Source organism: Canis lupus, chromosome 6, assembly GCF_048164855.1.
Source record: "Canis lupus baileyi chromosome 6, mCanLup2.hap1, whole genome shotgun sequence".
NCBI classification, from domain to species: Eukaryota; Metazoa; Chordata; class Mammalia; order Carnivora; family Canidae; genus Canis; species Canis lupus.
The window spans coordinates 49,488,916-49,515,436 of record NC_132843.1 but is presented as its reverse complement, the minus strand read 5'-3'; the positions used below and the strand labels follow the sequence as shown (position 1 = coordinate 49,515,436).

General features: G+C 35.7%; 1 protein-coding gene across 3 annotated transcripts in view; it reads left to right on the top strand.

Annotated features, from left to right (window-relative positions):
- FMN2 (formin 2) overlaps positions 1-26,521 on the top strand; it is a 370,841-nt gene that overhangs the window by 315,676 nt on the left and 28,644 nt on the right. For all 3 annotated transcript variants that reach the window (XM_072830426.1, XM_072830427.1, XM_072830431.1), the window contains one exon: positions 24,142-24,291. In XM_072830426.1, the coding sequence (XP_072686527.1) occupies positions 24,142-24,291 (150 nt within the window). The remainder of the gene's footprint in view (positions 1-24,141; positions 24,292-26,521) is intronic.

The window sequence follows — 26,521 nt, the reverse complement described above, 5'->3', positions numbered from 1 at the left end:
GTATTTGAGTCTGAGGCTCAGGAATGTAGCCTGGGTAATATCACTATCACAATCTGATAGTGAAGTGATTGCACTTTGTATATCATCAGTATAACCCAACAGAAGCAGAAACCATGGAAGTGCATGAGACTACCCAAGGAGATGATGTCCCCATATGATCAGGGCCACAAAAAAAAAAAAAAAAAAAAGACCAAACCACACATACACAAAAATCACATCCAAGGTGCTACTAGAGAAGGAGCACATATTAGAGAAAGAGGTCACTTCAAAGCAGTGAGAAGAAAAAAGAGGAGAGGTATTAGAGGTATTAGAGGTCTTAGTAAATCAAAGGTGGCAGGAAAGCCCAACAACAACTATGATCCACAGTTAAAAACAAAGTATCTGTTTGTTTTAGTGATGGCAAAACAATTTGTACCCTTATCAAAAATAGTTTTGAGTCTTGACCCAGTTTAAGTAATTGGGTCAGCAGCTGTATTGCAGTAGGCTAAAGAGAATAAGGAAGTGAAAACTGAGGGTAGACCACTTTTATCAGAAGTTTGCAAAAGGACAGAAGGAGAGACTGGATGGAATATATATATATATATATGTATATATATATTTATATATATATATACATATATATTTTTTTTCAAATAACTTTTGATTGCTACACCTGAAGATGTAGATATAGCTCCGTAACTGGAGAGATAATCCACATTTTAGGATAGACAATTGTTACAATAGCCACAACACAGAAGAAAGCTATGATCTAATTGCTCTTGGGTGTGAGGGAGTTAGAATTATGGAAGAAGTTGAGTAACTATGAGTGAGGTGTGGCTCATCTGATGAAACAGTGGTTGGGAAGGGCACTGGAGGACAAAAAACAAGGAGATCCCTTCTTGACTCCCTGAATTTGAGAGGGTTTTGAGACAGAAATGTAAGGATTCCACCAAACATTATGGGTGACATGGGATCGTCTAGTGAAAGCTGTACTTTTATTAAGGAAAAAAAGAAAGCAACTAAATATATTGGAGAAAGAAAGTGTGGCTATAAATATATCTCCCCACTCCCAAACAAGCAGGAAGCAGAGCACTTGAGAATAGAGCTAGTAGAGCCAGTCAGTGATTGGTGTTACAGACTCTGATCCATGGGATGTAGGTACAAGAAGAAGAAAGGGAGTCGAGGTTGGAGGGGCTTGTACCTAGAAAAACAAGCTTGTCTGTCAGTGAGGAAAGGTAGACTGGAGGTTCATAATAGTAGCACAAGAACTGAGTGCTTTCTTGACTAAATTATTTTAATGGTGAGTGTTAATAAGTTGACTGTGGTGCATTGATTTGTCGGGGAATATGGTAGCACATCCACTGTGACATGACCTCCTGGATTTGTTGGGCTTAAGATGGGTCTAGGAATGGCCAATAGAAGTAGATCCTGACTGGCATTCTTGGGAGAAGAAGGGCTCGTTTCCTCTGAATCAGAAAGAATGGGAAAACAAATAAATAAATAGGGGGTTTATCTTCAAGCTCAATACACTAGAAGGGTGTCAGAGTTACCCAGTGGCTTATGTTACCTTACAATGCTGTCTCCTTGATGGCACTCTTTCTTTTTTCTCATATGTTCAGAAATCATAGGAGATAGGCCCTGTAACAGATGGTCTAGAAATGGGATATTTCTTTATGTTTCAAACTGCATTAGTGTCTTCAAAAATGTCAGGAGGCCAAATAATCTGATTAGCTTGCAGATACTTCTGTGGTAGGGCTTGTTTTCCACCTCAACAACTGCCATGAGGCTCCTTGCTCACTCTCATAAGAAAAGGTATTCCACTCAGTATGACAAGCTATGCAGTTTTCCACATGCCACAAATATCTTACAAATATTGTTGAGCTAGTAATGCAGAGATTTATCTGAGCAGCAAAAGTACATTTTTTAAATGCCAGATATTGTTTGATTATTATTATTTTCTTTCTCCAGACTCAGATTCTGAATTTACTTCCGTGGAATTTGGGTTTCCATGGATCTGGTTGTGATTAATTGCTACTGCCTGTGAAGGGAGCTTTCTAACATGTCTAATTCCTATTGTCACAGAAATGAAGGTTGTATCTTCTCTACCTGAGACCAAGGATGGGAGGGCTTGGGGACCTGAACCCACCACTTCACACACTGTTCTTATGAGAAAAGGATAGGGGAATTACTAATGCCCATTTTACAGATGAGGAAACAGAGAGAATTTTATTCCTGTTAAATTATTTCCCCTGTATCAAGGAGAGAAGTAGCACAAAGCCAAGAATGGAATTCAGGCCACTCTAAAAGTTGTTAAATGTTAAATGTTGAAAGTAGTCTGTTATGAAGTTGCAGCGTTATGACATTTTAAAGCCAAAATGAACTAGTGTTTGTGAGCATTTTTGCTACTATTTAATTCTGCCAAATAATAGCCTGTAACTCATTTCTTATCATGTTCCTGCCTTGCTGACAGAAATGTAAAGATAAAACTAGCAATATATTTTAAAACACTTTGTGAATTACAGGGCTCCTCGGTAGTACATTCAGTTAAGTGTCCAACTTTTAGTTTCAGCTTGAGTTGTGACCTCGGTTATGAGATTGAGCCCTGCATCAGGCTCTGTGCTCAGGGTGGAGTCTGCTTAAGACTATCTCTCCCTCTGCCCCTCACCCCCCAAAATAAATAGGTAAAATCTCTTTAAAAAACTACTTTGTGAATTGTATGGTGAAATATAAATATGAGATATTTGAACTGATATTACTTTATTTACAAGTATATGGGCTGTTATTGCCTTTAATTATGTCAGTGAGAGTTCAGACATAAATAGTATTTGTGATGCTCATATAAGTCTATTATTTTGACTTGTGTTAGGAAGGCCTTGCATCTAAAAGTGGAACCCCTGCATAGTAGTATACTTTTAAGACTGATGAGAAATCTGTTATATTTCTAAAGAGTGTGGTTGTCTATATGTCTATTCTATATGTCTCTTCTGAAAATTACATCTAAATACAAATGTCTGGAATTAAAACCGTCATCTTGGGATCCCTGGGTGGCGCAGCGGTTTGGCGCCTGCCTTTGGCCCAGGGCGCGATCCTGGAGACCCGGGATCGAATCCCACGTCGGGCTCCCGGTGCATGGAGCCTGCTTCTCCCTCTGCCTGTGTCTCTGCCTCTCTCTCTCTCTCTCTCTCTCTCTCTGTGACTATCATAAATAAATAAAAATTAAAAAAAAAAAATAAAAAAAAAAATAAAACCGTCATCTTCATTCTGAGAATTAGCATTGATGTGGCATAATAAGATTTTTGTACTGTTGGCCATGAAATACCCTGTTCTGAAGAAAAAGCTGGGGAAAAAATTTAATACTGAAGTTTCCACCTGAGCTGGGAAATCTCTCTTCTGTGTATAATGATTCCTATAGTATCGGTTCTATACAGTATCTCCACTGTATGTGTGAAGTCAAAACAGTGAATGTATTAGATGCCTTAGCTTCAATGTGAAGAATTATGTGTAAAGACACCTAGAAAACAGGGATGATAAGCCTTTCATGAGAAGTAGGCTTGAAGTTTGCAGTGCAATGCAGTCCATACTTATTCAGTGATTAATACAGGTAAGGACTGTGATAACTGCCATAAGAACTTTGAAGTTTAAGGTACGTGCCTGTTTTCAAAACACCACTATGAGATTGTCAAATGCAAGAAATGTTTCCCCAAAACACTCTTGTTTCAGGGGCACCTGGATTCTTGGTCTCGTTTAGGTCATGATCTCAGGGTCATGAGACCAAGCCCTGCAAGGGCCTCCCTCAGCATGGAGTCTGCTTAGAATTCTCTCTCCCTCTTCCTCTGTCCCAGTGCTCTCTCTTGTATCTCAATCAATCAATCAAATCTTTGAAAACAAAACAAAACAGATCACTCTTATTGCACAGTTTATCCAGACTCCTTAAACTTCTGTTCTCTCTCTTTGCTGTTCTGCTTGCCCTAATAATTTTACCCACTCCTAATTTCATAGAGTAAATCCCCCAGGCCAGAATTCTTTCCTCTTTCTGTTATACAACTGTCTTCTTTTCTTCTTAGAAGTGTCTTTTCCCATCAGACAGTTCCTCTGGATCCTTCTGCTTGATTTCACCTTCTCCCTTACAGCCATTCATGCCCCTATTTCATTATTATCATGAAATAGCTGCTTAAAAACAAAGAAACAAAAAGTGGTCTCTTGCCTCAATATCTTTCTGTCACCATCCACCATCTCATTGTATCTGTATTTAGGTTCCTAACTAATATTTCTTCCTGCCTTCTTTTACAATTTCATGACCAGTCCTTTAGGAAAGTTGTCTATTTTACCATTCTGGCAAAATAACCAGATATTTTAGTTTATTATCTCCTTTCCTGCCCCTTTGGAGGAGGAGTTCTTTCTATTTCACACATTTCTACCCTTTAATTATCCCATCTTTCTACAATTTATGGCCATTGTTGTTGTTTTTTGGACTTGTCAGTTGAATGAATAATTCATTTATTTTAAATTTTCCTGTTTTTAAACCATACATTTACAGCTATAACTTTGCCTTTAAGTTCTACTTTACATCCTATTAGAAATAAAATATATTTTTGGAAATATATATAGAAATATAAAAATATATTTAGAAATAAAATATATGTCATTGCTGTTAAGTTATAAGTTGTTTGTCATTTCATCTTCAGGTAATGAGTTTTTTTGTGTACATTCATTGTGTTTGTTTCAAGTGTATGGGTTTCATTTGTTTTTTTTGTTTTTTTTTTTTTGCGGTCATTTTCCTATTGATTTTTAGTCAATTGCATTGCAGTCAAAATCGAGTCAGTATGATGCTCTTTAAAAATCCATTAAGACTTCCTTTTTAAACTAGTGTACATACTATATTTAGTAAATACTCATATTTCCTTGTGCACAGTGAGTTGTGTGTGTGAATCTATAATTTATCAATTTTCTGATGCACACTTTTTTCACACTTTGTATCTCTGAAACTGAGAATACATCTTACAGTTGGCTGCATTTTATGATTGATGTGGGCCTGCTAACTTCTTCCAAAGGGCTTCGAATTTGTTTTCACCAGTCAACTGAGGGTATTGTCAACCCCAAACCACTTTAAATTAAATTCTTGGCTTTTGTCTGAGATTATTTGTTTTATGAGACCTGGTAGTGTGAGTTCACAAGAAAACTTGCATAATTTCTGTCTGGCTTATGATTCAGATTGTCAATGAAGTTGTTTTTTGTTTGTTTGTTTGATTGGTTTGGGTTTCATCTCTTTACCTAGTGCCTGAGTTGAGACAGTAAGTTTCCTTACTGTGCCTTTCTGCAGTGGGGCTTTTAGAAAGAAGCTTTTGGTATCTTGTTATGAGCCTTTGATAAGAGCTCTTTGGTGTCTTGATTCATGATGCATGGAAGTAGTAGAGAGGGATTCTTCTATAAAGATTCCTCATATTGGTTTATTTTTCTTTATTAATGGTACTTAAAATAATGTTAGTTTTTTCAAATCCATAGTATATTAAATTAGTGAAATCTAACATTTTAAAAATAGAAATTGATTATAGTTATTAAATCTACATCATTAGTAATTTTTAGAAGACTCCATTATAATCTCCCATTATAATTGTGACTTTTTCAGTTTTATCTTTTAATTCCATGTTTTTAAACTATATATTTTGAAACTATGTGATTTTTATTATCTTGGTGGAATGTTTGGGGTTTTTTTAAATCATCACACAATGTCCCTCTTTATTGCCACTGTTATTTGTCTTACATTTTATATTGCTTAATATTAGAATCTCTTTACCAGCTTTCTTTTAATATTCCCTTGGTATAAATTTTTTCATCTTTATTTTTATTTTTCTGGGGGTATTTTGGTCTAAACATGTCTTTGTAAACATGTATCTGAGATTTTATTTAAATAGCCATTCTGAATGACATTCTTCAATAGGTAATTTAAATGATTTTACATGTGTTATGATTGTTGATATATTTTGATTTATTACTACCAACTTAGTATATGCTTAAGTGTTTGGGGTTTTTGGTTTTTTTTTTTTTTTCCTTTTCTTTTTTTCCTTCCCTCTACTAGAAGGAAAAGTTGTCTTTATTCTACCTTTTGACCCTTTGCTGGATTAAAATTTGTTGATTTTATTTCTAGTATCTTGGTAGTTACCTTTAAAATATAGGCTTTCTAGCAGATAATGAAGTCTTTAATTTTCTCTCTACTCCCAAACAATTCAAAGAATAGTTTGTTCTCCTACCTTAGTTTTAGTCACCAGTTTTTAGACACAAAAAAATGAACATTTAAGAATTTATTTTTAAATTTATTGAACAAATAACTGTATTTAATGACTCTTTTTACAACTGTTTCCACTCTTCTGGATTAAACTTGTTTTCTTTCTGAAGAACTTTCTTTAGTAGTTCTTTCAGTGAAGGTCTTATTAGGACTTCGTCTCAGGAGTTATAAAGAAGTGTATTTTTAAATTTCCAAAATGTAAGAGATTTTAAAAGTTGTCTCTTTTTTCTGCTTTTTAATTATATAAAGGTTACTTAAAAGAACACTATCTGTATGAGATTAATTCTTTGAATTTTTTGAGACATGCTTTATGGCCCAGAAGAAGATCAATTATGTACAAATATACCAGCTGAGTCTGAATACAATGTTTCAGAGTTAAGCATAATGTTCTCTATTTGCTTACTGTTTTAAACTGACTCAAAAATTGTTCAAATATGCAGTATCTTTACTGTTTTTTTTTTCCTGCTTCTGTCTGTCAATTACTGAGAATGGATAGTGAAGACATGGTAGATATGTCACTTTCTTCTTACAGTTTGCCATGTTTGCTCTGTGTATTATTTTGCACATGTTTTTGTTTTGTACATACAGATTTAAAGTTGCTTTTTATCATCCTGATAAATTAAATCTTGTTTTTAATGCTGCCTTTTTTTCTGGTAATGTTTTTTGTCTAAATTTCTATTTTGTCTAACATCAATATAAATATACCTCAACTTTTTTTCAGTTAATATTTATTTGTTATGGCACTGCCACAATTTACTTTCGACCTTCCTATATCCTTATGGATTTAAAAAAAACAATTTACAGATTATTCCTAGTGCTCTAGTATGGTCATCCCAATTGTATGCTCAGTGAGACTGTGTGATTGAACTTTATACTTTAGCCAGGATTCTGTTATTACCTGGCCATGTGAACCCCTGCGTTAGTAGAAATGGCCATGGTGAAGCTGTGGGTGTCTGCGCAGACCCTGTGTCTCATAGTCCTCAAAATGTCTGCATATTTCCCTTTATCTAGTGTGCAGTCACCTGAGTGATGGCTGCCGATTCCTTTGGACAAGGACTGAGGGAATCACTACAGTATATACTTACATGCTGTTTTTCAGGGTTGTTTCTGAAAACAGGAACAACTTCTCCTCCTTTATCCTCCTGTTTCTCTATTCTTGCCCTTGTCTTTGTTGTAGATTTAAGCAGTGCCCTATTTTTTCCCTTAGGGTACATGATCTGTTAACCATCTCCATCTTCCTTGCAGGTCAAGCTTCCATATCTGCCCCTTACCTTGCCTTTTACTAAGGTAATCACAATCCCCAGGCTTCTGGCCATAGAGCCTCACCATTTGGCCCCTGTTAACCTCAGGGGTCTATCCACTCCATGGATATGAATGAGTTCAAGCTATAACCCTCTCCTCCTGTCTCTCCAGACCTACAAAGAAGAGCACCATCTGCACTATTCAGTGATGCTGGTGCTCCTGTTACTAGTGCCTTGTCCTTCCATAAAAAAAAAATCCTTTGCTCAGTTTTCTAGACCATGCAATATATACAGGTATGCTTATTGCTCTCAATGTCTTTATTCCTTCTTCTGCCTTTTGCCTGGGGAACTCACCATTTTTGCTTTCCTCTGCATTGGCCATCACTTATTCTAGGACTATAAGAGCCACTACCTGACTCCTGCCATGGCATGACTCCTAATTCTTACAGCTCCTTGGGTGTATAATCTCTTTTTTCTTTTCTCAAGTCTAGCACTTCCCTAGCTGGGTTATGCTGGGATTTTACCTTAATTTTTACCTTAATTATTATCCTAGCAGCTAAGAGAAGAGGCAAGGCAGCTTCTGAGGGCACCAATTTTTTTTTTTTTTTTTTTTTTTTTTGCTTTTCGTAGTGTCTTCTAGCACAGGGAGGGACTAGGGAAGAGTGGGCTACCTCTTCAAACATTGAAGAGTTTCAAGGATCTCCATCCCTTGTTTCAGGATCCAATTTTTCCCAGCCAGGGCTCAACATTAGCTTAGCAGACTTACTTTTTTCTGAGCATTGAAGTATCTCTGGAGCTCCGCAACTCTAATTCTTCAATCTTCTTCTTACTCAGCTGTGTCTATCATTTCCTTGCAGGAGATAGGTGCCCCTTTCCCAGCTACCCAGGAAGCCCTCTGGCAGTCCTTTTTTTTTTTTTAAGATTTTATTTATTCATGAGAGACACACAGAGAGAAAGAGAGGCAGAGACACAGCAGAGGGAGAAGCAGGCTCCATGCAGGGAGCCCGATGCGGGACTTGATCCTGGGACTCCAGGATTACACCCTGGGCCAAAGGCAGGTGCTAAACCATTGAGCCACCCAGGGATCCCCTCTGGCAGTCTTTAATTGCTTATTAACACCCTGCCTCTCTCCTTATCCCTCTTCAGGGTGTCTATCCAACTTAGCAGTAGTTAGCTAACTCTACTGTCTGTATGGCCTTGTTCTCCCCTTATAATCAACAGCTTGAATCATCACACCTGTGACGACATTCCCAGACCAGGACATTTTTTTCAGCTGAGGTGATATCTTTGCAGTTCATGGCCATCACTGTATTGGGATCTGTCTGTACCCCACATACCACTCAGGACAATGGTGTGGTGAGTGAGCCTATTCTAGAACCCCACTTCACTGCTTGTGTTCTCAGGACACTTACAGCCTTACTTATTTTATTTTAGGTTCTTCAAGAAACAAGTGCTAAGACTGGCTTTATTGGGAATACTAGGAAGGGGGCCAGAGAAAGCTGGGACAGCTATTAGGCCTGGATGCAGATCCAACCCCTGTGGAGGAGAGGGAAGGAAGGAAACATGGATCAGAAAAATCTTAGGCGGGATCCCTGGGTGGCGCAGCGGTTTAGCGCCTGCCTTTGGCCCAGGGCGCGATCCTGGAGACTCGGGATCGAATCCCACATCGGGCTCCTGGTGCATGGAGCCTGCTTCTCTCTCTGCCTCTCCCTCTCTCTCTCTCTCTCTCTCTCTCTCTGTGTGTGTGTGATGACTATCATAAATAAATAAAATTAAAAAAAAAAAAAAAGAAAAATCTTAGGCTGCAGTGCTAGTTACAAGAAAGTTTTGGCAAAGCCAAAGGAAGTTCTGGAGCCAGAGTTGCCCTTTAGAGGAGTCTTTTGTCCACTGGGATTACACCTGAATCCGTATCTCTCCCATGTCCACTCACTAGCTGGGAAGCACTACTGGACTTCTGTGCAAGTAAAATGATTGCCTTCAGAGCATGCATCTGAGGGACCTTGGTCATTTTTGTTTTCCACACTTGGAAACCTGGGAGATCTGAAAAATGTATACTCATGGCAGCCATAGAAAGAATACATTTTATTTCTCTTACTTTTAATGATTACCTTTAAATTAACAAATATTATTAATTTATTTAATATTGTTCCTGCTTTCCAAAATAACATACAATCTTCAAATTGTTTAACTTTTCTTACCCTCATTCCACAAGTTGCTGATCAATTATTTTAGATCTTTGTGTGTGTGTGTGTGTATGTGTGTCTATTTAATGTTATACCTTTGTATTCCATTTTGGATTCTATAGTAAAACATATATATGTATATATAATATATATTACGTATATATTTATTTACTTTCAAGGTTTAACTGGTCAGTGCTGATAGTAATGGAAACAAAAGGAAAGCAATTGAGTTTTATCTATTGACCTATATCCTTCAATCTTGCTATATTTGTTTATTAATTTTGTGAAGTTATTTTGTAAGTTCATTGGCATTTTGTACATAGACCTACTCATCTGCCAATAAAGATAGTTTTATGTCTTACTTTCCTATGTGTATACATTTTATTTCCTTTTCTCATTTTATTGTATTAGTTAGGACTTCCAGCATAATGTGAAATAGGAGTAATAGAGTGGATGCCCTTAATTTATTCCCAGTCTTAGGAAGGCATTCAGTAAAAAAAAAAAAAAAAAAAAAAAAGGAAGGCATTCAGTCTTCTCATCTTAAGCATAATGTTAGCGGTAGTATTTTGAAGATGTTCCTTATAAATGTGAGGAAGTTCTCTTTTCCTAGTTTGCCAAGATTTTTATTACGAATGCTGTTAGATATTTGTCAAATGTTTTCTCTACATCAATTTATATGATTTTTTTTTTGGTTTGTTAATGTGATAGTCTACACAATTCAATTAGAATCTTGAACTCACTTTCATAACTGGAATAAATCTCACTGGGTCATGGTGTATAATTCCTTTTATTCTTGTTGAACTCTATTTTATAATATTTATTGAGGATTTTTGCATCTGTGTTCAAGAGAGATACTGGCTTATAGTTTTTGTCTCTTGTTATGCCTGCAGCTTGTTTTGGTATTAAAGTAATGTTGGCTCATAGAATGAGTTAGGAATTGATTCTACATTTTGGAAGATTTCAGAGAATTGCTATCATTTTTTTCTTTAAAGATTTGATAGAATTCACCAGTGAAATCACCAAGTCCTGGTGGTTCCTTTTTAAGAAGGCTATTAAATATTGATTTAATTTCTTTAATAGATATATATGCCTTTAGATGATCTATTTTTCTTTATGAGTGTTTTGGTAGTTTGTGTCTTTCAAACTATTGATTCATTTTATCTAAGTTATCAAATTTGTAGAATTGTTCATAATATTCCTTTAAATGCCCATAGGATTGGTAGTGATAACTTTTCTTTCATTATTTTTATAATACTAATTTGTACCTTTTCTTTTTTCCTTAGTCCAGCTAGAAGTTAATCAATTTCATTGATTTTTAAAAGAGAAAAAGGGATGGGGAATAACATCTTTTGGATTTATTTTCTGTATTCTTACTTTCAATTTCATTGATTTATGCTCTAATTTTATTTCTTTTCTTTTGCTTGCTTTAGGCTTAAATTACACTTTCTACTCTAGTTTTCTAAGGTGGAATCTTGTGTTTTTGAGCTTAAAACTTTCTTCTTTTCTAATATGAACGTGGGAGGCTATAAATTTTCATCTAAATTCTATGTTAATTGCCTCTCCAAAATTTTTATATGCTGTATTTTCAGTTCAAAATCTTTTCTAATTTCCCTTGAAATGACCTCTTTATAAATTATTTAGAAATAATCTGAAGATTTCCCTATTATTCTCTTGTTGACTTCTAATTTAATTCCAATGTGGTCAGAGGACATACGTATGATTTCCATCCCTGTTTCTCTTTTTTTTACCCCAAATAATTATGAAACAACATAAGACCTTTATATAAATTAAAACTGATATCATTATTCAGTATCCTAAGGACAGGAGGCCAATGCCAGTGTGGTATGACCACCCTTACTCATTCCTCCATATTCATCTATGCAGTTTTATCTCCCTTCTCTCAGAAGAAACTTTGCAGGAGCTCCTGCCAAGAGAATTTCTCTCACTTTCATGGTTCTGATGTTAATTTCTTAGCTTTGACAAATGTATTGTGATTATATAGGAAATTAGTACTGGAAGAGGCTGGTTGAAGCTATATGTGGACTCTGTATATTTTCAACTTTTCTACAAATATAAAATCAATCCAAAGTAAGGTGATGACATAGGTAATCCAAAGCTTCCATAATTGAGATTCATGAAGGGAAAATGGAAATAATGTATTTTATTCCATTTGCATAGGTCACTGTTAGGAGTAAAAAAGATGCTCTGTTAATAACTTCTTATTTTTGAATTCAAGTAAACAAGATAGTAATGGTCCCATTTTAAGGACATGAGGATGAAAATTGCTAAAAGTCATAGGTTTTTCTTGCGGAACCCTGAGAGAAGAAATATGGAAGGGTAGCCTATGAAGCCAGATTTCCAAATGTGTGAGGACACAGAAGCATTAAGTCATATAGCAATAATACATAAATTATGGTGTCTCTCAATGAGTCTACATGACTATGAGGATTTTTCCTTTTTTTTTTTTGATTTTTCCATTTTTTAATGGAAAAATCTATATTTGCTTTCAGGATCAGAAAAAAAACATGATAATAAGAGAGTTATTAAATGCTGGAAATAGGAAAAAATGGAGTTGATACCTTCCTAAAAGAAATGGTTGTAGATAGGATAAAAGCCATGTAGGTAAAGAACTTAGTCTTGATTGAGAGGTGCCAAAAGTCCCCCTGCCTTTAGAAATAAAAATGCAATGATATATATATAGAAAAAAAATTAGAGTGATGATTTTACTAATTATGTAGATTAGCAAAGTGAGGTTGCCATGGAAGAGAATTCAGGACATCGTAAAGAATAGAAATAATTTAGTAACAAATTTAGAGTATATATATGTATAAGCTGCAGGAGATGGAAAAAGAACTGCCTTCACATTGTTGACCATAGTTACTGTCCGGTTCCTAGTTTTAGAGACTTTTAGTTGCTTGGTGTTGGGCATCTCTGTGACTTACATTGTCCTCTTAGGGCCAATCAGTGCCTGAAAATGTGTCATATACATTTTTAAGCTTCTCTTCCATGTTTTATATAAACTGATACTTGTTCTTGTGTTGAACTACATTTTTCTAAGAGCAGTTGGTTGCTTTGAGAACACAATTACCCTGAAGGTGGAAATACCATAGTTCTTCATTTTAAGAGAAAAGAAATACCAGTTTGTCTTCTTACCATTCTGAATTCCTCTGACTTTCCATTGCCTGAAGCAAAATCATTGGCATGAGAGTATTCTGTGTGCTTTTTAGAAGGGATGGAAGACCCCTCAAAGGCCTTTTAATGATGAACGAAGGGGATTTATTCTTCCTTATTGGGGTAATAAAATTTGTTACACTTCATGTAAGTTCCTATGGGGGTGGAGGAAGGACGTGGAAGTGAGGAGGATGATTTGGATTCCAAAAACTGCAGTTACTTGTGAAAGGTTTTAACTGAAAATAGATCTTTCTCTTGAGATTTTAGTTTGTTCTGGAGAATAATGTTACAAAATCCAACATTGCACAATAAAAAGGCAAAAGCAAGAGAAGATTTATGATGATGATCCTTGGCAGTTCATTTAAACTGGTATGCTCTCTTGGCCTCATTTTTAATACTGAGATGCTTTATGTTCTTGGGTCTGCCTATATGAACTAAATTAAGTCATAAATGTGCAACTCTTATTCTGTGTATAAACTGTCATTTAGCATGTGACCTTTTTGCTATACTCCAAATGGACAATGGCATAGAGAGAAGGAAGGGATAGTCGCAGAGGCAACAAAAAGGAAAGCCCCTCCCCACCCCGGGCCCACTCAAATGGGGCCAGGATTAAATTGCTGACTCACTGAAAGGCCACTCTGATCATAGAATGTGCATAAGAAATGACCTCATCAGACCCCTTCACTTCCACCCACGAGTACAAACATAGCGGTGTCTCAAAATAGCCTGAACTGCCACGTTGGCAGTTGAGCCAGGGAGGGAGGACTTTGGTCCTAAAGCTTGTTGGCATTAGCATTAGAGAGAGGGGAAATTAATAAATGACCTGTTCCTGTCTGCACAGAGCTTGGAGAAGCAACAGAACATAAGAACAACTCAGATGTAAATTGTGGTATTAGCTTTACTGATAACTCCAGCTATATTTGTAGTAGGAAGAAGGGGAAGTTGGATTAAATGGATTTATTACTTTCAGCAGGCCTCTTTGCTTAGCTGGGGACTGTGCTATGTCTGTTAACGAGGTGCCAGGAAAATTGGTGCCTGTGTGGATGCCTGTGTTTGTGCATGTGCACACACACATAAATGAAATATATGTCATGGAATATGAGCCAGTCACATGAAATAGACTCAAGAGTGGTACCTGGGTGGCTCAGTGGTTGAGCGTTTGTCTTCAGCTTAGGTTGTGGTCCCGGGGTCCTGAGATCGAGTTCCACATCAGGCCCCTGAGAGGGGAGCCTGCTTTTCCCTCTACCTATGTCTCTGCCTCTCTTGTGTATCTCTCATGAATAAATAAATAAAATCTTTAGAAAAAAGAAATAGACCCAAGAATAAAGGATGAAATCCCTTACTGTTCATCTCTTACATGGTGCCAGGGTAAAAGGATATTTTTCTCTCTACATAAATGAAGTGAGAGGAATTCTTTCAACAGGAGTTACTGTGAACTTTTTCCTAAACAGAATGAGATAAACTGCGCAGATGAGTAGGGAAGAATGGGTAATGTGGTCACCCCACTGGACACTGGCCTATTGTCTTGGGAGACTGACACAATGATATTAGTTTTAATTTGTAAATTAGCCCTGTATTGTCTCATAATTATGTGAGGTATCAGAAAGAAAGCAATCATTCTCCTTAACTTATCTGTACAAGCAACAGGCACCAAATCTTTTTATACTCTGTGAACATACCAAAAAGTCTGAAGAAGTGGTGGCTAGTGATAATAGAACCATCACTTATAGATCTTACTATACTCCTGGCAACTCCGTGAAGCATATTGCCTGCTTGATCTCATTAATCCTTATAAGGATCTCTATAGGCAGGAAGCACTGCCATATTCACATTACAAATGGGGGGACAGCTTACAGGAGAGTTCATTAAGTCAGCAAAGGTCCACTTTGGGTAGAGCCAGAACTAAATCTTGGTTCTTCTGATTCAAAACCCATGTTTTTTTATGTCAAGCTATACAAGGCCTAACATTTTTTTCTACTACTAAGTTTCTAAAGATCAGAGTTTTTTTTCCCCAGAACTATCTATGCCAGTCATTCAGTGGAGAATCATTCTCTAAGCAAATATTTGCTGAACAACTTCTATGTGCCAGGTATTGTTCAGATGTTAGGGATAAAGCAGTGAACATAAACATCCCTCATAGAGGATGAATTCTGAGAGATAAACATCCCTCATAGAGGATGAATTCTGGAGGAGGACAACCAACAGTGAACAAGTAGACAAATTATCCCCTATTTCTGATGGCAGTGAGTGCCTTAGAGAAAAATAAAGCAGGGATATTAGATAAGTCCAGTGTTGCAATTTTTCTTTGGCTTTTCATGTAGGATCTCACATGAGGAGGTAAGTTTTGAGCAAAGATCTCAAAGAGGTGAGAGGCAGCCATGTGGAGTTTGGGTGAAGAGCATTGCAAGCAGATGCAAAAATGCAAAATTGGAATGTCATGGCCTGTGAGTCTAGATGAATGGGAGCAAGAAGCCAGTGGGTAAACATCATGTGGTATTATTATGTTAACTGGAGTGGAAAGTGTCTTTGACATCGATAAAGATACTGATGACTCTGAAAATCAACCTTTTCTTTTCTTTTCTTTTTTAGATTTTTAGAGAGAGAGAGAGAGAGAGATCATGAACAGAGTTAGGTGCCACCAAAATTGTTAGGCTTAAAGGCAAGGTTTTATATAGTGCTTGACTGGGGATAAGCCCTGCTCATAGATGGGAAATAACTGATAGCAAGAACAGACAATATATTATTTTTAAATATTTTGTTTGCAAAGAACATGCTTCTCCATATAGATCATAACCTGTGGCTAGAAAATGCTATTTTAGGATAATTACTAGCACCTCTTTTGTAATAAAAACCAAGTTTTGAGTCATTCTTTATGCACACAGTTCCCAGACAGAGAACTGCTTTAAAAACAGATGAGGAGTTTAAAAGAATATAATTCTCATTTTGTGGTATGGCCCCTTTTCAAATAAGGAAATCAAAGTGGTCTGTTTTGATTATCTGTGGAACATAACTCATAGTCAAAAACGCTACCCACTAGAGGTCTTTCAAGCAATGTTCTAACCTTTTAAAAATATTTCTAGAATGCCATCTTGAAAGGTGCTTATAATAGCCTTTCTTTGTATTAGCCTTTTGTATATGTATTTGCAATTCAAAAAAATTCTTCATTATGGAAAAGTGAAGACATGTTCTAAGTTAAAGAATGTACAGTGATCCACCATGTAGCCATCACCCAACTGCAACAATTACCAATGTGGTTTCATCTATACCCCTACCAACTTGGCCCTCCCATGGTATTTCTGAAGCAAATCCTCAACAGATCTAATTTCATCCATGTCTATTTTAGTATGTATCTCTGAAAGATCACTTTTAAAGAACATAACAACTGGGACACCTGGGTGCTCAGTGGTTGAGCATCTGTCTTTGGCTTAGGTCGTGACCCCGGGGTCCTGGGATCAAGTCCCACATCGGGCTCCCCACAGGGAGCCTGCTTCTCCCTCTGCCATGTCTTTACCTCTCTGTGTGTGTCTCTTATGAATAAATAAATAAAAATCTTTTAAAAAAGAGATAACCTAACCACTTTTAATCCCTAAATATAATAAGAACCCCTAATGTTACAAAACACCCACTTTCAAAAATCTAATCAGTTCATATATATTATAAATGTTTTTAATTCGTTACAGTTTGTTTGAAACAGGATATAAAGAAATTCCAATCTTTATAGTTAGATTATATCTTTTAAGTCTTTTAATAGTTTCCTCTTCAATACTTCTTTTCCCCTTGAAATTTATTTATTGAGGAAACTAGATCATTTTTTCTTGTCTTGGTTCTAGCTTTTGTAACAAAATACCATATATTGGGTGGCTTAAATAATAAGCATATATTTCTCACAGGTCTGGAGGTTGGAATGTCCAAGATCAAGGTGCCAGCAGATTTAGTGTCCTGTGAGGGTCCTCTTCCTGGCTTGCAGCCCAGCTGTCTTCTTCTTGTTTCTTCACATGGCAGAGACTGACATTCAGGGAATAGCTCTGGTTTCTTCTTCTCATAAAAGTACTAATCTCATCATTGGGGGGCTCTATGCTCAATACCTCATATAAACCTAATTATCTCCAAAAGGTCCTATCTCCAAATACCATCACACTGAGGATTAGGTTGTCAGCATGTGAAAATTTTGGACACAAACATTCAGTCCATACCAGTCGTATGGTGTTTCTCTAATGTCTGGATTTTCCTGATTTTATCCTATTAATGCAGGTAAACATGATCCTCTGTCCTGTATTTCTTGAAGATTAGTAAACAGCTCTAGATGCTTAGTCAGTTTCCGATTTGAATATATTGACAATTATTTTGTAAATTGTGGTATGTTACCAAGTGGAAGTATATCATATTTGGTTGTCTTTTTTTGTGATATTACTAGCCTTTGACAATCAATGTATAGATGGATTAATTTATAAGGAATTGTAAAATGGTGACAATTTTATCATTTTTCTCAGTTATAGAAGAAAAAAACATTCTCTCATTTGGCATAGAGCTATTCAGTGATTTGGTTCATATGGGAAATGAATGTTCTTTTTTCCTTAGTTTTCCAGTTTTCAGAATAATGAGATGGTTATCTAGCATCTTCCAACATTAGGTAAATATATTTTTTAAAGTTTTAAGCATTATGATGAGTTCATTGAATGAAATATATTTTTAGAGATTTCAGTTCTTTACACTTATTATTCTTACTAATACAAAATATCCCATCTTTAAGTTCACTTCTGAGTTATTTTTGATAGGACCTTCCTTACTATCTTCTTTGATAGTACATTCCAGATTCATTTTGTACCTTTTTTCCCCCGTCCTGGATTGAGCTATTTCTTGAAGCAGCACTGGGTTCATTATTTAGAATGGTCTTTGGAGATCACAAACCTGGGTTGTAGGTTTATTGGTATTGTAATTAGTACTGTAACTAGACTTGTTAGTAAACAGAGCTAGAATTAAAGTACATTGTTAGTTCATACCAGCACTTCCAGTTCGAATTCAGGACAGAGTTCTTAACTGTAAGATTCGACATCCTGCATCCTTTCCCATGTTGAGAAACCTGAGCTGCCCATCCTTACATCAGAGTCTCTTCTGTCGTCTTGACTTCCTGAATCTCATTTTCAAGTAGATTCTTCAATAATTGGGTGTTAGAACAATATTTCTTCAATTTGTTCATACTAAAAACAGTCCTCTGCCCTTTACACTCAAAAGTCAAGTTTGGTTGGATATAAAACAATTTGGTTCACTCTTTCTTTAGTATCTTAAATATATTATTCCACTGTCTTCTGACATTGGATATATGCTAAATATATGATGATAGTAAGGTTTGTTCTTTTTGGTTTTTTTTTGTAAGGAACTTGGGTTTTTTGCATGATGACCAAAGCAGGTTTTTTTCTAATTTTTTAAAATACAGTAGTTTTACTAGAATATGTCTCAGTGTTGATTATTGACATGCCCTTTTAACATGTAGTTTTAAATATTTTTATTTCTTTCAAAATAATTTTCTTGAATTCTATTTTTAAATATGTGTTCTATTCCATTGCTTTGGTTATCTTTTGTAGGGCCTTCTAGAATACATCTGTGGGAATGTCTTGGCTTCTATATTTGTAACTTTCTCTTTTCTTTCTTCATTTCTCTTTGATTTAAAGTTTTTTATTTCATTTTATCTTCTATTTCTACTATAAATGATGCCCTTTTTATTAACTCTTTGGTTTCTAGTTTAGTGTTCATATGTGAAATATTTTATTTTATTTATTTTTTATTTTTTTATGTGAAATGTTTTAAATCCATGGTTCTTTCCTAAATCCTATCACCTCATTTTTGAGTTTTTCTACTTTAAATTGTGTTTTTTTATAGCCTCTATTATTTTATTAATTTCTTTTAGCTTGTCTTTAAATTATTAACCAACAGTTTTCATCTGTTTAAAGGTCTGTTTCTGGCAGGTTCTCAATTGGTCTATAGAGCCATTATTTTATCCCTGGTTTCTTTTTTCTCTTAATAACTATTAAACATAGGACTTAATCACAATCTCCTTTCAGTTCCTTTTTCACTCTCCTCTCTTTTTTTTTTGTTTTTTTTTTTAATTTCTTTCATTCTTTCTTTGTTCATCAAGGCATAATGTATATAATAAAACAAGTTCGATGAGTAGCTACCATCCAAACATGATTCAGAACAGCTCTGTTGCCTCAATCTGTTTACTCCACACCCCTCTGAAGAGACAATCATTATTTTGACTTCTATCAACATAGATAAATTTTGTATATATTCGAACTTCATATAAATGGAATCATATGCATAATTTTGAGAATGATATTAGCTATAGGCTTTTCACAGATGTCATTTATCTAATTGTGTACTATCCCTATCTTATGAAGAATTTATCCTTTTTATAATAATTAATGTTGAATTTTTCCAATTTTTGTTCTCCATTTATTGAAATAATGTGACTTCTTTGCTCATGTGACAGGTTACATTGATGGCTTTTCAGATGTTAAAACAATTTTGTATTGGGATAAACTCCAGTTGTACATGACATAGTATGCAGTTTTGAAATTGCTCCATTCAATTTTTTAATATTTTATGAATGATTTTCTACCTATGTTCACAAGGGATATCGGTCTATAAACCTTCCCTTTTTCCTTTCATTTGTTTTCAGTTTTTGATATCAACATCAGAGTAACTATGGCCTCATAAAATAAATTGAGAATGTGCTCTCTGTTTTCTGAAAGAGTCAGTGTTAAAGTGGCATTATGTCTTTATTAAATGTTTGTAAATGTACCTGTGAAACAATTTGGACTATAAGTATTTGGGAAGGGGTATTTTTTATTAACAAGTTTATAAAAAATAATTTATTATTTATTTAAATAACTATTAAAGTTTATTAAAGTTATTGGTAAAGGGTTATCAATTTTATTAAACTTTTCAGTAAGCCAGCTTATGATCTTGCTAATTTTCTGTAAGGTTTGTTTTCCATTTCTTTGTTTTGTGCTCTTTGTATTATTTCCATTCTTCTGCTTAGTCAAGTTCAATTTGTTCCTTTTTAGTTTCTTGAGTTAGATGCCCACATTATTCATTTTATACCTCTATTTTTCTAATTATAAGTATTTTAAAGTTATAAATTTTTAAGTATTTTATCTGCTCATACATATTTTGATATTTTATGTTTTCAATTTTAGTTCATTTGTAGCTTTACTGCTCTAAGCTTTCCCTTTTGTTTTGTTTTTTTTTTTTTTTTTTTAGCTTTCCCTTTTGTTACTTGTGCACAATGGTAAAAAAGAAAAAAAGTGACCTCATACTGCCTGCAAATTTTGCCCCCTAATATATCTGCATTTTCAATTTCCTTTGTCCTTTTGCTATCCTGCACAATTTGAATCTACTTCCAGCATTTTCTATCAATGCAGAGTTTTGCCATAAGAGGGAGTATCTCTTGGTTGGTACTTAGACTTGATATATTCCAGACTGTTGCCAGCCCTTTCAGAACTTACTGTAGATAGATCTTTTCTCCTCTTCCATGCATTAAAGTGTATAAAACCCCTTCCCATTTCAGCTACAGTTCTCAGATGTCCCTTAAACAATTTTCAGGAGTGCCTGTTTGTGATTCAGGAATTCTTCTGCTTTTAGGGAAGTCCCCCTGTCACTTTCTTCTGCCTCTTTCTATACAGACAATGTTACTAGTTGGGTTTTGTGTTATCAATGGTTTGTCTCCCCTGTTTGCATTTTGAGGTATGTGGTGATATTGAACACAGTGTCTTTGCAGATATTTTTCTATTAGCTTTGATTTTTAATATTTCAGGTGCTCTTTCCGTTTTTATGTGGGGATTCAGAGAAATTTCAAAACAATTCTGCTGGAACTCTTTTCAGAGCTCTATGGCGAGCTCAGTTGTATTACAGAGCAGTATATTTATACTGTTTTGTGTTTGTGGTGAAAGAAGCATAGTACTGATCTCTTCTAGAAAGAGCTTTTTAAGAATCCTGATTATAGGGTTCTTGATTGTTTGGTGACCTCTGGAGTTGTCTCTTACTATTATTGCTCCATTTTCTTTGTGTTATAACTACAGTTCCTTACTGGCTCCTAGTGTGTCATGGTCATTTCAAGAAAGTCTCACAGAACAGCCAGTAGTGAGGAAGGCTCCAAATAAAATGCCTGCCCTCTTTTGTGTTCTTATGTTGCTGTGTGGTAGATGGGACCCTCCTGGATTCAGATTTAGAAAAAAAGGATAATTCAGAAAGAATGGAACCTATCTTTTCTACCCATTATCCAAGTGGGTATCTTTCATGTCATATAAGTTTGAATTAGCTGAATTGCCACCTAATACTGCACAGGATTATGTAACCAAAAATGCCTCTAGTATGCAAATTGCCTTGATAACTTGTAGAAATTATTGTCTATAATTTATTTGGTTATTTTTGAAAAGTGCTTCTGCTTTATTCTAGGGAGTGGGGTGGTTGAACACAGTTGAGATAGCATTTGGGATCCTCAGATAATGTTTTACTCTTCGTGTCATACTTAGTTGATAAGTTCTTTCACTGTGGCCACTTCCAAAAAAATGACTACATATATATTGTCACTGACAATCATACTCAGCAGTCATGCATTGACTTCAATTCAATTGTAGGATGCTAATGTGTCTCACAAATTCATTAAGTTTTGCACAAAGAGCACTCAGTGGAAAATGCTTGATTTTATAAAGTTAATACATATATTGCTATTTTAGTTTATAATACGCAAGTACTTTTCATTTAATCTTTATGATAACCTTGAAAAGCAAACATATCATTCACTTTAGAGAAGAAACGGAAAAACTCAAAAGTTGCTTTAAGACAAAGCTATGTAGGCAATATATGACAAAGCCAAAGGGAAAGTATTCAATAATTAGAATAATTACTACCAGTGTCAGAAACCTCTATGCATGCCAGTAATTAAAAAATATCTCTAGGGAACATGATCACGTGAGTATTTTTAAATAAATCAACTTCAATTGAATTAGTTACAGTATAGAGATAATTTTTAGTAAATATATATTTGTATTTCTTAATATACAATATAGAATATGCAGTATATGTAATGGGAAATAATATGCAGTACAAAATAAATTTGTCTCGTGTTAGAACAATTTGAAAATTAGGGGATCCCTGGGTGGCGCAGTGGTTTAGCGCCTGCCTTTGGCCCAGGGCGCGATCCTGGAGACCCGGGATCGAATCCCACGTCAGGCTCCCGGTGCATGGAGCCTGCTTCTCCCTCTGCCTGTGTCTCTGCCTCTCTCTCTCTCTGTGACTATCATAAATAAATAAAAAAAAAAAAAGAAAGAAAATTAGTTTTTCGGAATTCAATTGTTTATTATAGTCACTACTTTATAGATGAAAAAGCTGAGTCAGAATGATGTGAAATGGTTTGTCCATGTAGCTAATCAGAGTCAAGATTCAATACCCTGTGTCTTCTCATTCTAAGTCCTATATTCCCTCTTTTATACCCTGCTGCCTCATAATAGAACTTTCAAAATGGTTTAAGTGGCTGAACAGATGAACCAACTCTTAAATTTAGACATGTCTGCTCAAACAAATTGGCTTGGTCTGTAATAATCAATTTATGAAGTATAAATACCAAGAAATAATGGGAAAGAATAAAGGATTTGAGACCTAATTTCTGCCATTCAGGTCATAAATAGTCTTTAGGCACATAAGGAGAATGACCTGTTTTCTTAGGATGGAAGTATGTGTATACTTTATCAGTTTTAGTAAAATATGACCCAGATATGTCTTAGACTATTCATGCTCCCTGCCATCTACTCTCCTGGCAGTCCTCACCCCATCAACACATTCTGCGGACACATTCTGATGTCATTACGACAGCTCAGGGCAGCCAGATTCTCACATACCATATCCACTTCACAGCCTGACTCTCAGGACTGACTGACTTTACTGCGTCAATTTTCCTGCTAGGCTAACTAGGGAGAAATACGTAATTCCCAGGAGCTACACATTTGATCAAATATGTGATGCCATCTCTCCCTAGAATCTAAAAACTGGTGTCCTGGGGAATCTTGATGTTCAGAGACTACCATGAGGCAAGCTTATAAACAGAACAGACTAGCCCATTGGTCATAGTCAGGGTGTCTGTGAATTCTTGATTTTGTGTGTGATGCTCAGTCTCCTTTACCTTCTGAGCAGATTCACCCTACACGTCTCATTTTATTAATGCTCATCTTAATTAGACATTTTTCATATATTTTTCAGGATAAGGATTTGAAATCAGCTATATGACAAATTGAATATATACACAAATGTGTGTTAATGTATGTATGTATATACACATATTTTTAATCAAGCAATGCAATATGGCAAAATCAAATTGCCTTAGAAATTTTTACTTCATAGTAAATCAAACTTGAGCTTTGTGTGACAGCAAAAGTGCTGGCCCTCTGCCAGGGTAGGAAAAAAGGGAAGGAGGGGCAAAGACTATTGGACTGTCATTCCTTTTTTGCAGCAACTCTGGCCATACACTGACCAGCTGCCCAGGTGTCTCACTATGACATTACCAGTTTTATTGGCCTAAGTCCTTTCCAGGCCATTTTTTATGGGAATGGAAGACTTTTTGTTGAGTCATAAAGCTACCATTTACCAATTGTATGTTCTTTGTGAAGTAGGCCTTTTGAAACTCTTTGGAGCCTCATGTAGTTGTAGTATGAAGCAGCACCTTTTAAAGACTGGCACTATCTGTCTATTGTCACAGTGCTGGCTGCCATATTGGTATATTGGTATCCATTCAATGATATTTCCATGATCTGATGAGAGACTTCTTTACCATTTCTTGGGACTCGCTTTTTTTTTTTCTTCAGCAATGTAGGAAGCCGAAGTACATGTAAGCAATGTAAAATACATGTAGAATACATATTAGTTTGGGGACAAGTGGCTGATATTTTACTTCTTTAGAGTATAGAAAAAAAGTATAGACCCATTACTTACAACATGTCCCAAGTTGACTACAAGTTTATTTCTGAAATATGTCAGGCACTTAGTGATTCACTTTGAAAATGGAATTGAATCAAGGATAGTTATCAGTATGTGAATGATTCTTATCAGCTGCTAATATCTGTATCCAAAACTCTAACATGAAACCGTAAGAGACTACTGTTCATGCTTGAAGAGTCTGAGTCTTCTTAGTAACAATAACTGCATGAATGAAATCAGCATTTGGATGAAGAAAGAATATCCCATATTGGAAAATAATCATAGCTTTTATGCTTGTGTGTGTGTGCTTTGACAGCTTTTTGGAGACTACAGCCTATTTCTTCATGAAACCAAAAATTGGAGAGAAGGAGGTGTCCCCAAATGTTTTCTTCAGTATCTGGCATGAATTCAGCTCTGACTTTAAAGACTTTTGGAAGAAAGAGAACAAACTCATTCTACAAGAAAGGTAGGTTTTTTTCATTTCACAATGGCATTTTAAAACTGGTATTTTATTAAGTGTGACACCATCGGGGTTGCCAACTTTTATAGCCTGAATGAAAAATTAGATAGCCCTCAACCTGGGATATCAAGTCAAACAGGGTGCTAAGAACTGGCAAAATTTGGAGTTTGAATAAGAAAGGTTGGCATAGAAGCTATGATGCTACAGAGAATAGCTGGGGAGATGGTTTGCCAGGACCACCGTCTGGTAGAACAACTTCTGTGATGAGGAAACCACACAAAAGTAGACCATGTAAGTGGAGTGGAACAACCCTGCTGAGATGATAAACCTACTCACCTCAAAAGATCAGTAGCAGAGACTGTATGAAGGTAAGATGAATCATTTTTTGTTTTATTTTGTTTTTGCTCAATTCATAAGATATTGTCCAAATTTCACCATTTGTATTAAGATTTCTGCCAGATGTCACCAAGAAACAGATGATCAATATTTTTTAAAAGAACTTCCAGGATTCTTGTAGAATTACACCACATTTCCTAAAGTAAATTTTTCAGGATTGAAAGAAAATTTTTTTCTCTTAAATATATGAAATAAAGTCTCTGTCACTGATTATGAAATTCCATAGAGACGTATTAAATATTAATTCAGGAGGAAAGCTAGCCCTCCCAGGACAGCAGCCCCAAATAGTTGGGTCTACCAGGAGAATGAAAATGAAACACGATCAGCACTGTAAGCCAAACCCTAATACTGAACCAATTAGTGTACTTTCCAACATCCCTACACTAACAATGACTTTGCTTTAGATCTTTAGAAAACTTAACATTCTAAGGGACTTTGTTCATCATACCACAAAATTCCACAATTTCTGCTTGTTGTCTTCCTTACATACAAACTGTGATTATCCACCTAACTGTGATTATCCATTATCATTGTAAGTACATCCTTAAATAAGATGAAATTTGCTGGCATGTATTGAGTGCACAAACTGCTATGAGCGCTAACTCATATAATTAATTACTTAGATTCCATAGAGTTATCATAGAAGAAACTTTACCTCAGTGACTAGTAGATGGAAAAAGAGAGTGGTCTGAACAGAAGGGAAAATAAGCATCCACTCTAAAGATAATGAGAGTATTCTACTTAAAACTGGTTCATTAGGGGTTAACCTAAGAGACACAATTTTAGTCAAAAGTCCATGCAGGTAAGATAGGAGAGATAACTGCTGAAATATAAGCACATTAAATTGTCATTCATGTCCTCAAATTTAGCTATATATTATCTTTGTGAGGGTTTTTTGTTTGTTTGTTTGTTGTTTTTGTTGTTTTGTTTTGTTTTGTTTTGTTTTTGTTTTTGTTTGTTTGTTTTTGTTTTTACCGAGCAAGGGCTGTCAGTTTGGAAAATTGTAAAGAGGAATCTTTTTTTTTTACTGCAGCCCAGGACCTACAATATCCCTTCATGTCCCTCACTGGTTCCCATTGGCCTCCTTGCATCTCTAATCTCAGTTTATTCCCCCGGAAAAGGGCCAACAGCTCAGTCACATCAATGTACAAATCTGATAGATAAGTATTCCTTTTTCTTTTTTTTTTTTTTAAGATATTTATTTATTTATTTATTTATTGATTGATTGATTGATTGGAGAAAGGGAGATAGAGAGAGAACATGAGCAGGGGGAGAAGCATAGGGAAAAAGGACAAGTAGACTCTGCGCTGAGTGCAGCGCCTGGCATAGGGCTCAATCTCATGACCTGAGATCATGACCTGCACTGAAATCAAGAAGTTGGATGCTCAGCTGACTGAGCCACCCAGGTGCCCCCGACAGATGAGTATTTCACCATGTACACCTATTTGCTTGTGGCTGGGGCTAGAGAATGAGAGTGGAAGTAAGGAGAGGTCAGCATCCACAAGATAAGACTGGTAGAGCTGTAGTTTTGGAGTAACTATTCTGCTAGCACATCAGGGAAGTAAGTAAATCATAGCAAAAGGCTGGCATATTCCTATGGTGGCACCTCTGGAGATCCTAGGGCAAGAAGGTAGGTAGACACTCTCATTGTAGTTTGCCTTTACTCTGTACATGAGTACATGAGTTGGTGAGATGCCATCTCAGGGGAGTTGTTGAAACTGACTAATTCAGTTACACAACTCTCCAGTGATACCCAGTCTCATCTAGCCTGTGCTCCATGAGGTAGAGTTGTGTCTCTAGGTAACACATTGATACCAATCCACTGTTCCATGATATTTTA